The sequence below is a fragment of the Nycticebus coucang genome, chromosome 2, assembly GCF_027406575.1.
Source record: "Nycticebus coucang isolate mNycCou1 chromosome 2, mNycCou1.pri, whole genome shotgun sequence".
In the NCBI taxonomy this organism is placed as follows: domain Eukaryota; kingdom Metazoa; phylum Chordata; class Mammalia; order Primates; family Lorisidae; genus Nycticebus; species Nycticebus coucang.
The window spans coordinates 65,942,158-65,957,037 of record NC_069781.1 but is presented as its reverse complement, the minus strand read 5'-3'; the positions used below and the strand labels follow the sequence as shown (position 1 = coordinate 65,957,037).

At 38.2% G+C, this 14,880-nt stretch overlaps 1 protein-coding gene across 1 annotated transcript in view; it reads left to right on the top strand.

Moving 5' to 3' along the window:
* LURAP1L (leucine rich adaptor protein 1 like) overlaps positions 1-14,240 on the top strand; it is a 42,045-nt gene extending 27,805 nt beyond the window's left edge. Inside the window, exon 2 of the mRNA XM_053572931.1 lies at positions 13,493-14,240. Coding sequence (XP_053428906.1) covers positions 13,493-13,867 — 375 coding nt within the window. The 3' untranslated portion in view covers positions 13,868-14,240. The remainder of the gene's footprint in view (positions 1-13,492) is intronic.
* Positions 14,241-14,880: the final 640 nt, after the last annotated feature.

Sequence of the window (14,880 nt, the reverse complement as noted above, 5' to 3'; positions counted from 1 at the left end):
AACATTCAGAATGGAAAAAATATTTGCAGGGTATCAATTTGAATTGAAATACAGACAATGGCATGGATGGGGGAGAAGGAAACACTTTTACACTGCTGGTGGGAATCAATCTTGGAAAGATTGATCAATAGATCAAAAGATCAATACAATCTTTTTGGAAAGAAGAGCCCTCAAAGAACTCAAAGTACACCTCCCATATGATCCTGAAATCCAGGCATCGACCCATAAGAAAAAAAAAATAAATTCTTCTATGATAAGAACATTTGCACTAGACTGTTTATCACAACTCAATTTACAATTGCCAAAATATGCAAACAACCTAAATGCCCACCAACCCAGGAATGGATTAACAAGCTGTGGTATATGTATACCATGGAATACTATTCAGCTATTTAAAAAGATGGAGACTTTACATCTTTTGAATTAAGCTGGATAGAGTTGGAACACATTCTTCTTAGTAAAGTATCACAAGAATGGAGAAGCAAGAATCCAATGTACTCAATTCTAATCTAAAGCCACTAAGTGATCTAATATACACTCTCATAAGAGAAAAACTCAAATCAATTCAAGGTGAGGGGGTAAGGGAATGGGGAAGTGGGAAGAGAGGAGGAGAGAGAGAGATGGAGGTGTGATGTGTGGCATACCTCTTAGGCTTGGGACACAATTATAAGAAGGACTTTACCTAACCAGTGCAATCAGTGTACCCTAATTCTGTGTACTCTCGATGAACCTGAAACAATAAAAAATAAATAAAATAAAATAATTTTCACAACAGCCCTAAAAATGAAATAAGAAAGGAAAATCTTTAGTCTTTATTCCTCTTTCACTTTTTAAGGTTGTGGCTAAATATAAATGATGAAAAGTTGACTGTTAACCACTTTCAAGTGGTTCAATGACATTAAGTACATTATTGTTGTCTATCTATCACCACCATCCACTTTTCCAAACCTTTTTTTAATATTCCTTAACTTTTCATTCACCTCTGAAGGATAATTTTGTTGCATACAGAATTCTGAGTTGTTGTCTTTTCCCCCCAAGTCTTTAAATGTTTTACTCTACATTCTTCTTGCTTACATCGTTCCTGAAGAAAAATCTGGTGTGATTCCTAACTCTGTTTTTCTGCAACTAAGTTAATTTTTTTCTTCTTGCTTCTTTCAAGATTTTCTTCTTATTTTTGATTTTCTAGAATTTGAATATAAAAAGTCGGGGTGTAGGGTTTTTATGGGATTTTGGTTGTTGATTGTGTGTGTGTTTGTTTGGTATTTGTCCCACTAATGTATTTTCTGAGCATTGTGGATCTGCATTTGTCAGTAATTTGGGAATATCATCAGTCATTGTTGCTTCAAATGTAGTTTCTGTTCTTTTCTTTCTTCCCCTAGTATTCTCATTACATATATATGTTATATGTTTTGTAGTTGTCCCACGATTCTTAGATATTCTGTACTTCTTAATTCTTTTTTTTTCTTTCTGCTTTTCAGTTTTTAGAAGTTTCTGTTGATGCATCTTCAAGCTCACTGATTCTTTCTTGGCCATGTGCCATATACTTATGAAACCATCCAAGGCATTCTTCATTTGTAGTACAGTGTTTTGATTTCTTGCTTTGTCTTTTGATCCTTTCCTTGAGTTCTCATCTTTCTGTTTATATTACTCACCTCCTCTTGCCTGTGTCCACTTTCTCCATTAGAACCATTAGCATATTAATCATAGTTATTTTACATTCCCAGCCTGATAGTTCTAAATTTTTTGCCATTTGGGGGTCTGATTCTGATGATTCTGATGTTTCCTTTGTCTATCCAGGCTTTGTTTTTGTCTTTTAGGGGGCCATGTTATTTTTTATCGAAGGCTAGACATAATTCGAAAAGGAACTGAGATGGATGGACCTTTAATGTGAGCTCTTACGTTTATGTGACTAGCAGTTAGATTCTGTTTACTGTTTGCTGTGGCCGTAGGTGTCAGGGACAAAAATCTTCTCTAGTATCCTTGTTTTTGTCTTTGGGTTTTCTTAGACATCTGTTTAAATGGGGTCAAAGTTCTTTTAGCTGTAATTCTCTATCACTACACAGTGGCCCTATTAATGTGGTGGTAAGATGTGGGGTAGGGGACATGGTCAATAACCCATGATTATAGTGAATCTGAGTTAGTTTTTTTTTTCTTTTTTCTTTTTTGTTTTGTTTTGGTTTTGTGCTCAGGTTGGTTTGGCTTTGTTAAAATCCCAGTCTGTTAGACTCTGATAGAAAAGGGCAGGCCTTGTGAAGGAGAACAGAGTGGTCTGCATATATTTCAGAGCTTCCTCCCACTACCATAAGCACAGGGGATATCAGGAACCTGGTAGGGCTCCTAGAGATAAAACTTATGAAAGTACAGGGATGGTCTGAGACCGGGCCCCTTTGGACTTTTTAAGTCACAAGCTAATCCACACTGAACCTCCAGCAATTCATTTACAATCAATTACAATTAAAGTGTCCCTACAGAGAGCTGTGGCCTTCTGCTTCTGGGCTTCTGCTGCCAGTAAGCTTTGATTCTCTGTACATACCTGTCTGTCTCCTGGGACTACAATTTGTCTAGGGGCCTCAATTTTCTAATGAATATTAGAGTAGTGGCTGATTTCCAATTTCTTTAGCTTTTTCCTTGTGAAGATGGGAGTTAAGACTTCTAAGCTCTTTATAGGTCAGAATGAAAGTGTAATAAGAATAAAAATCAGCTTTGTCACAAATTTGTTGTAACAGTAGCATTTCCTTTATTAGGTAAGTAAGTATTTTTTTTTTTACTGTTGGGGATTCATTGAGGGTACAATAAACCAGGTTACACTGATTGCATTTGTTAGGCAAAGTCCCTCTTGCAATTGTGTAATGCCCCCAAAAGGTGTGGCACACACCAAGGCCCCAACCCTCTCCCTCCTTCCCTCTCTCTGCTGTTCCTTTCTCCACCCCTCCCTCTGGTAGTATTTAAGGCACCTATGTAAGCACAGGGAACATAGGAAACATTGGATAAATGGAAGAAGTATTCATAAATCCATTTTTAAAATCTGAGATACTAAATTACTAGTCAAGAAAGTTAATATATTGTGAGTGAATGTTGGAATATGTCAGATGTTTCTTAACTGGCTGCTCTTCAGATCACTGTTCTCATCTTTGAGACTCACCCATCTGGAGGGTCCCACCCAAAGTTTTCCCAATGAAAATATTTCGTCAGTGTTTAGGCATAATGTGAAAAACCAAAACGAACAAAATAAAATTGATCTTTAACATCATAAAGTAAAGCATTTCAAATTGCTACCAAATTGTCAATAGTAGGTAAAATGAATAATTATCACAAAATACCACTGGCTCAGTTATATTTCCTATGCAAAAGGATCATTCTACAAAATGGCCTTTTCTAAGAAAATATTTTAACATGTATATAAAAGCAACTGACTCACAGGAGGCAACTCAATAAATGTAATTCCTTTTCCCACCCTACTTTCCTCGCCTTTTCCCACTACTGAGACCAAGTTAAATTACATTTTCAAATTAAATGAGAAATTTTGAAAACAAAAATGTCAATTTAATAAATTTTTCAGTATTGAAAATTCAGTAATGGCAGTTTACTTAATCTCTTGGTATGTTCTATACCCTTCAAATTATATCTGAATATTATTAACTTTATCTTATCAATGTATACCCTACTTTTATGACCCTCATTTGTAAGTGGTATATTTTGAAAGCATCATCTGTGTCATTAATTAACAAACATGTCACTTGTCATTTCTCTCCTAGAGTAAGAAACCACCTTTTTATATGGAGAAAAAAATTGTCCTGTGGGAGATAGGGACAGCCTCTTCAAGGATGGCCTTGACTTTCCTTAAACAATTGTTGATTTCATGAATAAATATTCAAGTACTTTGTTAATTTTTACAAACTACAAAGCAATTTATCAGTAGAGTAACATTCCATAGATATAGTGATCGAGCACTCAGCATCCCCAATTATCCACAAGTGGAAAAATCTCTAGGCTATTGCTACTCAAAGTGTGATCCATAATACCAACAGTATTGGTATTACTTACGTATATTCCTGCTACATTACAAGCGCCCTAAAATTTCATAACTTAAAATCACAAACAGGTATTATCTCATAGCCTCTGTCAATGGGAGTCTGGGTGCAGAGTAAATGAGTGCCACTGGCTCAGGGTTTCTCATGAGTCTGCCATCAAGGTGCCAGTTGGGGCTATACTCATTTCAAGGCTCAGTTCAGGGAGGACCTGCTCCTACCATGTAAGCTCACTTGTGCGGACAGAAGCAGTTGACAGGTCTAGGTCCTAGTGGTTGTCTGGAGATTTGAGCTTCTTACCACGTGGGGCTCCACAGCATGGCAGATGGTTTGGATGGCTTCCTTCAGAGCAAGTGAATGAGAAAGTCTGCCCCAAACAGAAGCTGCAATCTTTTCATAACCTTGATTGTCTAGGCTTAAGAACGTGGTAGAGAAAATATTAATACTAACACTGCAGATTAAATTTTTAAGAGGTGGTATGTCCCTAGCTGTTACATTGCCAATAGGGCAAAAAAGAAAAAACAAAAGAAGGAAATCTGCTCCATGTATTCAAAAACTATTATCTAATTCAGCAAAGGAATTGTTCACATCATTGATGAACCAGTAATGTTCTAAAATAACTAGTGCTAAGGCTACAACAGGTTTCATTTTGGTGAATCTAATTTGCCCTAGGCTATAAATAGTTTAGCAGTAGATCACATGTCAGATTTTATGGTAAAAATTATTGGGAAAAGAGTTAGAAGACTAAGATCAACTGTATTTGTGAAATTCCGTTTGAGTTGCAGCCAGAGGTTGTTATGCATATAAATGTTCATCAAGGATAAACAAACATGTTCTCTAAGAATCAATTGGTTATGTAGAATTTACAATAAAAGGAAATGTACATTTTATTTTTCTTTGTAAAATGTGTGTTACACATCTTTTATGTCAGCACAATTTTTATTACATTTATATATGTATATAGGCATATTTTTGCTAGGTAGCCAGTTGTTAAATATAGACCAGCACCCAACCCTGCATCCTTCCCTTACACTGTAACTGTAAGCATGGCCACTATGAGTTACAGAGGAACACAGTACCATGCCCTGAACTTCCATGTGAGAATACTATTTTAAGTTTTAAATTCAAAAAACACATATGCACATTTATTATAATATAGTGGAATCACTTCTTCGGTGTGTGTTCTATATGTATTAGGCCTGACAATTAAGTTCACAAACTCATCCTGGACAAAGTGCCGCAAAGCTCATTGCTGACTATGGTCATCTTTGAGGTACTCTGATTGGGCAGCTGTGCACCAACACTAGTGCCTAGTCCCCCTTGCAAAGCAATTTTGGAACTCTTTTTTTCTGGAAGGACCATCAGAGTTGTCATCATATTACCCTTGATGTCCTGAATATCATCAAAAATGTCTTCCTTTTAATAGTTCCTTTATCTTCAAGTAGTGTAAAGAGTCACTGGGGACCAGATCAGTGAGTAAGGAGGGCATTCCAATACAGTTATTTGTTTACTGGCTAAAAACTCCCTCACAGACAGGAAGTTCTACGTAAGCTTGTGCATTGTCATGATTCAAGATCCCATTTTGCATACACCTTGCTCATGGTGAGATTTTCAGTTCAGATTTTCCTGTTTATTTATGTTTACTTGGTCTGCTATGCTTCTTACATCAGCCAATGATTTTAAAGCACAATTCAACAAATTTTTGCAATGTTTTTGTCAGTTCTACTCATTATTGGCCTCCCTGACCTCTCTTCATCAATGACAATTTCTCTTCCCTCAGAAAAACATTTAATCCATTTGTATACTGTTGTTTTTTTCATGACATTATCCCCATAAACTTTGACTAATATGTCCCTGATTTTGCTTCCACTCTTGCCAAGTTTAATGAGAAATTTAGAAGAGCTTGTTCCTTGCTCTAATTCAAGCTCCCACATTCTTGTGATGACACACAAAAACAAAGAGCAACGATAATGAATGCCACTCAGCAAGACACTGCCATGCATTGACCCAAACACAGCTGTGAGACACTGATATACCAAGGTTATGAAACCATACTGACTTATTTGTACATACATAGCTATAAATGTGGGGAATCCATATTTTTGCTAAATTCTTCTAAATGAATCTTGACTTAGGTGGTTTACCGTCTGTTGCAACAACCAACATTATACTTTGTATATGCATAATTGAAAGCACTCAGGGAAACAATTTCAGCATATTGTAATATAGAAAAGGAGTTGATATCACAGGCATCTGAGTATCAGCTTGACCTAGAAACTGATGGACTCATGCTGAACAGCTGCATGTCTTAACTTTGGTAATCAGAAGACTCACCAGTGGAAACTATACAGGTCTCATGAGCAAGTGTGGTGGCAAGAATTTATGTTTAAGATTCATGGGAGTCCTATGCGCCTCTTTCAAATAAACCAGATGCAGCTTTCCACTTTATCAAAACAACATCAATCAGTCAGCTGTGCTGATGACAGTGTTTTTATGAATGTAATTTAGTCTTTGGGGAAATTATTCTTCTATACGGTTCTGGGAAGAGAGTGAACTTTTAGTTTATTGTTCAATTCCCATTTAAATAACACAAATGGAGGAAGACAAAGATGACTGATATAAAAACGAATCCTCTGCTGCCCAATTAGAAACAAATTTTGTTATAAATTTTGCCCTGACTGAAAAAGTAAAGAAAAGCTGTGGTGGAAGGGATAACACAGGCTTGTATATAGCTGCTGGCTTTTCTCCTGAAGCATTCCAAACCAAAAGCACTGAGTGAAAATGGTGTACATTGTCTTCTCAGTCTGCAAAGATATTATAATATTCTTATGGATCCCCTGAGAGAACAGTGAGAAGAGAGCTTTATAAATACAGCTATTAATAAGGAAACTTTAAGGATAGGTAGGCAGAAAATGTTCCATGAGCATCAAATTGAGGACACAGTGAATTTGGAGATGAAGCAAATTTGGACTTGAGGAGGTTATGTAAACGAAACTGGAAAAACAAATCCCATGCAAAAAACTGGAAAACAATATCCTAAGCAGCTTTACAAATAGCTCTCTCTTCAGTTCACATAGATGCTTTAATATTACGTGTGTGTGTGTGTGTGTGTCTGACAGACTCATAAACTCCTCCTAGAAAGTGCTACATACCTTACTTCTGAACATTACCATGGTCACCTTTGAATTACTACTACCCGTGGGAAGCTTTGCACAGCACCTAGTCCACTCTCCAAAGCAATTTTAGAATTATTTTCCTGGAATGGCCACCAGAGCTGTCATCATACATCTGACCATTAAGTTCGTGAACTCATCCTAGAAAAAGTGCCATATGCCTCAATGTTGAATAGCTTTACAGTTATCAGGTGGTCAGTGGGAGCACTTCAAAAGTGACTGTTCTGAGGTATGTAGCACTTTTTCTAGGATGAGTTTGCAAACTTAATTATCAGACCTTATAGCTTTTCTTCTAGAATTTTTATGGTTTCATGCCTTACATTTAAGTCTTTTATCCATTTTGAATTAATTGTTGTATATGGCAAGAGATAGGGATCTTGTTTTATTCTTCTGCTTCTGGCTATCCAATTTTCCCAGCACCATGCATTGAACAGGCCTCTTATGTTCTCATGATGGCACACAAAAGCAAGCAACAATAATGAACACCACTCAGTATGACACTGCCACACATTGACGTGAACACAGTTGGGAGACATGGATAAGTACGTATACAAAGGTTCTGAAACCTTACTGAATTGGTTGTATGGTGCTTAAACATAAATGCATGATGGCAAGTTCATGAACCTAATTGTCAGACCTATATATATGAGATTTGTCTGGAAAAGTATCCAGCCATCGTTAATACTATTTTGCATATTGCAGGGCTGTAAAATTTCTGGACAGCCCGTGTGTGTCAGGAGGAGGGGGTGTTAGAAATAAATATAACTAGAAAAGAGACCTTGCATTAACCTTTCTTTCACCAACTACAGATCTGAAAAAACTGCTGTTTGGTTTCTCCTAATTAGCAACTATGGTTAGATCATCATGTTCAAAGGCAAACCTAGTATTTTTTTTTTTAATTTGTTTCTGCTGATAGGTGATTAGGACTTGCAAAGAAATCTTTCTTTCTTCTAACTCATATTACAGCTTGCAAAAAGCATGGGATTTATATCAAGAATAATGTGGATTTTACGGCAGGAATGCATAACTACAACATGGCCTGTTTTTTCTGTTTAGTCAATGATCATAAATAAAAGGATAAAAATAGTAGGGGAGGAGTTTCTGAGAGATACAAGCACACAGTGCCATCTAAGCCTCTGGTATGATGAGAAGAGTGAAAAATACCCCTATTTGGAAAATATATTCAGAAGCTCATCCACATTCCAGTTATTATGCAGACATGTGAAAGACAGTATGCATGTTTGTCTTGGAGCAGAACACAAATATAAGTCTCAAACCCACTGACAAGAGCAAAAATTATTAATACCTTACAGCTTCTGAAAAGATAATTAAAATTCACATTGAGCTCAATCTTCTAACCTAAGTCAGCAGTTTTTACCGGTAACATCTTTTGCCGGAACTACTGAGAAGCAAATTTTATTGTCCTATCTCCTCTATAAATTGTATGATTTTCTCATGGCTGAAACAATTTAGTAAACAAATGGCCATAGGAATGGCAAAGAATCAGACAATATGTCATAAGAGAGAGAAACCTGAGATTATCTGATCTGTAGAATTTTCCTATTAAACAAATAACTTCTAAAATGAAACCTCAATATGACTATCAGGCCAGCTGTGGTGGATCACACCTGTAATCCTAGCACTCTGGGAGGCAGAGGCAGGTACATTGCTTGAGCTTAGGAGTTCTAAACCAGCCTGAGCCAAAGTGAGACCCCATCTGCACTAAAAATAGAAAAACCAGCCAGGTATTGTGACAGGCACCTGTAGTCCCAGCAATTCAGGAGGCTGAGGCAAAATGGTCACTTGGGCCCAAGATTTTGAGGTTGCTATGAGCTGTGATGCCACAGCACTCCATTCAGGGTGACAGAGTAAGACTATGTGTCTCAAAAAAAAAAAGAAGAAGAAGAAAGAAAGAAAAGAAAAGAAAAGCAGAAAGAAATGTTAGGAGGGTTCCTCTGTTGAATTCAGTCTTTATTGCTGGGAAGATTTAATTTTTGTTTAAAGGGCTGTTTTTCCATCTCCATGGAGTCTTATGGTTCACTGGGGCTCGGAATAAAACCCCTCGATATTTTTTTTTTCTTGATGTATGAGGGAACTGAAGTCCTATACGTTAAGCCACTTTGCCCAATGGCCACCCAGGAAGACATGTGGCAGGTTGGACTCGGCTGCATGCCCCTCATATGACACCAAAAAGAAACCAACTTGATTAGCAACTCCCTGACTAACGGAAAACTTGATCCGTTCTTCCCTGGATTCCGTCATGCCAACTCATAACCTTTATATTCTCTCATTAACAAAATAGGTAGTCTAGAAGGAACAGTTTCTTGGAAAGTTTACTACCACCTATTAATAATAATTGCTGTTTCAAGATCCCTTATTTCAAGTTCTACTTCACTGACCCAGCTCATCATCCATCAAAAAATGACATGACATTTCAGCATTCTTTCTGTCCTATGAAGACCTGTTAGGCCACAATCCTGAAGCGCGAGAGACTGAGGACGAAGGTGAAGCACGTGAAAGGGCCCGAGCTGGGTGGAGAAGTGAAGAAGGAAAAGGGAAAGGAATTCCAGCTGTCTGTGCATCAAACAGTCCCAATCGCATTTTTTTTATTCTGTTTTTTGGTACTTGTCTTGTTTGTCTGTTTCCTTCGTTGAATTTATTTCAACAAGTGTTGACAGAACACCTGTGCTGGGCCACTACCACTTATCACCTCTAAACAAACAGAACGATGTTTGGAGTGTGACTCACACCTTGAAGTCCACTTCCTTCTAGAGATAATATCTCACCCTCTGTAAATTTAAGCTAGGAATAACCTCACACCAGTCCTGCTGTGTTTAAATTCTGTGAATGAATAGAAATGACAGGATGTGCTAGGAATGCTCCCACACTGAAACGTTCTTTCCTAAGCTCCCTCTGTTTTTCCCCTCAAGTCCCATCACTGACCAACAGCAAAATCCCAGATTCCTAACAGATGGTCCAATCTGATGCAAAGTTGGTAAACCAAGCCCTGGCAGGTACTAACTCAGCACCCACTATGCGCCGGCAGGCTTCTTGGACTTGGCACGGAGTAGTGTACAAGGCAGATGAAGTCCCCTGCACTCTGTGCCAAGCACTTCCATGTTCATGGGTGTGATAGGAAATAACACATAAACACAGTAAACAGGACGATTTCAACTAGTCACAAGTATTATGAAAAATAGACGCAAAAACATAACATAAAACAGCATGAGAACTGGAAATCGTGATTGTTTAGTAGTGGGCTATCCAAAAACATGATATTTAAACTCAGACCCTGTGGAAAGTCCCAACTCTCAAAATCCGTAAAGTTGCAGGACTTGTAAGAACCCAAATGAAGGAACTGCCACCATGGTTTTGTGCCACCAGGGCCAGGCTGCTCTGTTCTCAGGTGAAGCTAGATCTCATAAAGACTGACATGAACAGCAGTTCATGAGGAAAGGCAGGGCAGCTCAGAGACAGAAATGACATTGTGATTTGGTGCTTTGGTGGATATTTTTAAGGCCGTCAGTAGCAAAACCGCACCTCAGTGTTTAGAGAAATCATTCGCACCGCCGGGCCAGGCCCGGACTCCCACACCAGGAGCACCTGCTGATGGACCAGCTGCTGTGAGAACTGGCGCGCCCAGCGCTCCCACCACGGGAGCTGTTTACTCTCTACCTGGAGGACACGGGGTTAGACGCAGTTAAATGTGTAATCATTGTCAGCCGGATCAACACGTTTTAACTGACTCGCTTTCGTCATTTTTTTCCCCAACAGTGGTTCGATGACTTCTGATGTTTGGCCTTCAGAACATTTCCTTATTTAAATAAATCATTTCATGGCCAAAGGAAGCTTATCAACTCCCCTTTTATTCTTAGTTCTCAGTCAAATTGAAAAATGTGTATTTGATGCATCCACTGTGTCTGCCGGGCAAAAATTGCTGACAAAAGGTTTACTCTTAGGTGGGTTTTAACTCCTGAGCTGTGGGAACACGGAGTATTACTGCCTTAAGAGCTAAATTTCCACAGTTCCTAAAATTATGACTATTCTTAAGGCCAAATGACAATGCTCGGTGGCGGTATACAAGAGTACAAAGTTAAGAGGTATCGTGAGATACAAACTAAAAGGACTGGAGGGGTTAAGGCTGGCAGAGGAAGCTGGAGCCAGCAAATAGCACTTTACCAAAGAAGTAGGACTGGAAGATTGGGGAGGATTTGGAGTGGAAGAGAGTGAAGAATTTCAAGTGAGGGATATAATGGGCACATTTTCACAGGATAGGGTGGAGGCCTGAAAAACGCAGCTGTGGTTCATGTGGGGAGCTGTTAGGAAATGGTGAGATTGGCATTGCACCAGGCCTTTCAAAGGGGCACTGCAGGTTCTCTCAGCTGCTGGAGAATTTTGTAAGAGTCTGACTCATATTGATTTTCTGGGCTGCTCAGTGACCTAGGCGAATTGTTGGTGATTTGTAAATATTTGTATTGTTTGTAACTTGACCAGTGTCACAGTGGCTCACGGGGTGTGTGAATTTGAACGTAAAGACTGTGAGAAAGTCCTCTGTCCCCTGCCCCACAAAGTCATTGAAGGTCATTGAAACAGGACCACAAACAGAGAAGCATCTCAAGACCAACTTCATATCCTTGTGTTCAGGAGCAGCTCAGAGAGAAATGATTTTCACTGTTACCCTCCATGCAGTTTATGTTTGGCCTTTTCTCAGAGGACATGAGAAAGTTACTCAAATCACTTTAATAGTCCTGCAAAATTAAGGGTTTTTAATTTGTACTGTATACATTCATACTTACATATATTTTTAAACGCTTAATCTTGAATGTATTAGAGTCATTAGTGGAATTTCCATCCTTCCTAATGTTTGTTTACAATGTTCATTCAATGCAAAACTCCCCTTCAGTACGGCTTAACTCCTCACCAGGAAATATTTTTGCGATATGAATGCATACTTTTGAAAACAATGGACTTCTTTCTCCTTTCTGGCTTGAGTCATTCAAGAATGAGTGTCTTTGATAATTCTAGAAACCGACACAAAGCTGAATTAGCCTGGATCTTGAAGAAAGAATTAGCTTGGCTTAGTCTTTGTGGTTAGTACTCCAACTGGAGGAACAGGAGGAATTCATTTTCAAGCCATAAAGAATGTGATTAGGACCTCTAGTGGACAGAGATGTCCCTGCCTCCCAGGTGAGGGGCTGAAATCTTTACAGGACCCACATCTCTTCAATTCCACCAAGAACAGGGGCAACCAGGGAGTTCTCGCAGCTCCTGCTCCCCAGACCACTACACCCTTGAAGTTAGCAAAAGTTCCATTTAAACTGTGAGACCTACGAAGAGCCTCTGCTTTGTGATTATGGAGACTGATTTCTCTGAAATAACTTAGAACTTTCAGGACCACAAACCCGGAAGGCAGTTTAGGGAGTTCCAGGACCTTATATCTCAATTTCTGAAACAATTAATCAAATCTACACAAATATTTGTACACGTCATCTTGTAAACTAGATCTGCCTAGTGTATCAGGACTTTTTCCTCTGAACATTAGAGCAATTTAGTTCTTCTTCTTTTTTTTTTTTTTTTTTTATTGTTGGGGATTCATTGAGGGTACAATAAGCCAGGTTACATTGATTGCAATTGTTAGGCAAAGTCCCTCTTGCAAAAGCAAAAGCAATATTCAGGACTACATCCATATAATCATAAAGAGTAGAATACAGGCCTTTCTTGTGCTTTTGACTCTTTTCTGTAGATTTATATTTCTTCAAAAGTAAAATGAGGACAAATGTAATAATACCTATAATGCAGTATTATGAGATTTTGCTAATGAATGTTGAGGTTTTATAATGATGCCTGGCACATTATGACTCAATAAATAGAGGCTTTTCTGATGCTTATGAAGACTCTTTAATTTCTACACCTTCCTCTTCTCCCCACCTCTCAGGATCCATACACATATTCCCATGTAAATATGGATAAACTAATAATCTAGCCAGAGAGAGAATAAATATTTTAGCAGAGGACCTGCTGTTCAATAGATATGTGCAGGCAACTCAGACAGGGTCAGGGATAAAATGGGAATGTTGTCTCTTTTGGAACTAGGACTAGATGCATCTGGCAGGAAGTAAGCTCTTCGATCATGGCTCCTAATTAAATCCTCAGTCAGCAGTTTTCAAAAAGATCCTGAGATCAAGTGTGCTTGAAATTCTGGACTGCAGCAGTCTGAATCCATATGAATATGGGGTATTCTTCAATAACAAAGAATAAGGCACGTCTTTCTTCTCCCCCTTTTCTCCATAGGTTAACCTCAGAGCCACGGACGTCAGGCTCATGCGCCAGTTGTTGGTTATCAACGAGAGCATCGAGTCCATCAAGTGGATGATTGAAGAGAAAGCCACCATCACCAGCCGGGGCAGTAGTCTCAGCGGCAGCCTGTGCAGCTTGCTGGAGAGCCAGAGCACCTCCTTACACGGCAGCTACAGCAGCCTGCACGACGGCAGTGATGGGCTGGATGGCATCTCCGTGGGAAGCTATCTGGACACTTTGGCTGACGATGTCCCAGGCCATCAGACCCCATCAGATTTGGACCAATTCAGCGACAGCTCCATAATAGAGGACTCACAGGCCCTGCACAAGTGTCCCAAATTGGACTCTGAGTACTACTGCTTTGGCTGATTGCCCAGTTTTTTGCATGGGACTGGTGTGCAATTAACTTGTATTTATCCTTCTTCTCCGCTGCTATATTTTTGGTGTGATTTTTTTTTTTTTTAAATAAGACAACCTTTTTAAAAGAAGCTTATTTTGAAATTGCTTTATGGTGTTTCTGTTGCTCCTAATACTTCTCATCTGAACTGATTTTGCTCTGTTACATCTCTATTTTTATTTATTACGATGATTTTTCTCCCTTCTTTTACAATGGCACAAATAGAGTAGGGGGAAAAGAATAAGCAATAATTGTGTTTTTGCTTTTGTTTTCAGAGCAAGGGGTCAGGGATTACAAAAAACTTTGCTAAAATTTTACAATAAACCAAAGTCTGATAACAGTTAATTTTGTTGCTTGTGTTCTTAAATGATTTAAGCTTTTCTCTTCACTTACATACAGTAAGTTTATAATGAACAGTGCTATCACTTGTAAGACCCAACTGTGTATATGCCATCTGTTCAACTCACCTTTGTGTTGATACATCTACATTAGCTTTTTGTCATCAGTGATTATAATCCAAACCACAGACTTATCTATGTGATAATAGGTATTATTTTCCCAATTTAAAATAATACTTGAGATTAGGTAAATAGATGATTAGAGGCAAAGATGTCCCAGAGTTAATGGTATTTTGAGATTCTGTTGACATTTACTTGTATGAATTTTTTAATACTAACAGGATATATCAACACATAGGATACATCCACAGAGATGGATGAATAGATATCATTCATTATATATATCTATATCTCCACTATCATTATAGTGGAGAAGTAGAATCATTCTTTAATCCTGGGATGGATAAAAAAAATCTCCTGATTTTCTGACATGATACCTGAAAATATTGCAACTCATGTGCTAAGTGAACATTAGTTTTAATGTGATGTTATTGATCTTATGAATTTTTTTTTGGTAATTCTTAGGGAGGGAATATAATTAAAATTTCAAGCTGTTCTTCATAATTACATATGTTTCTGCACTAAAC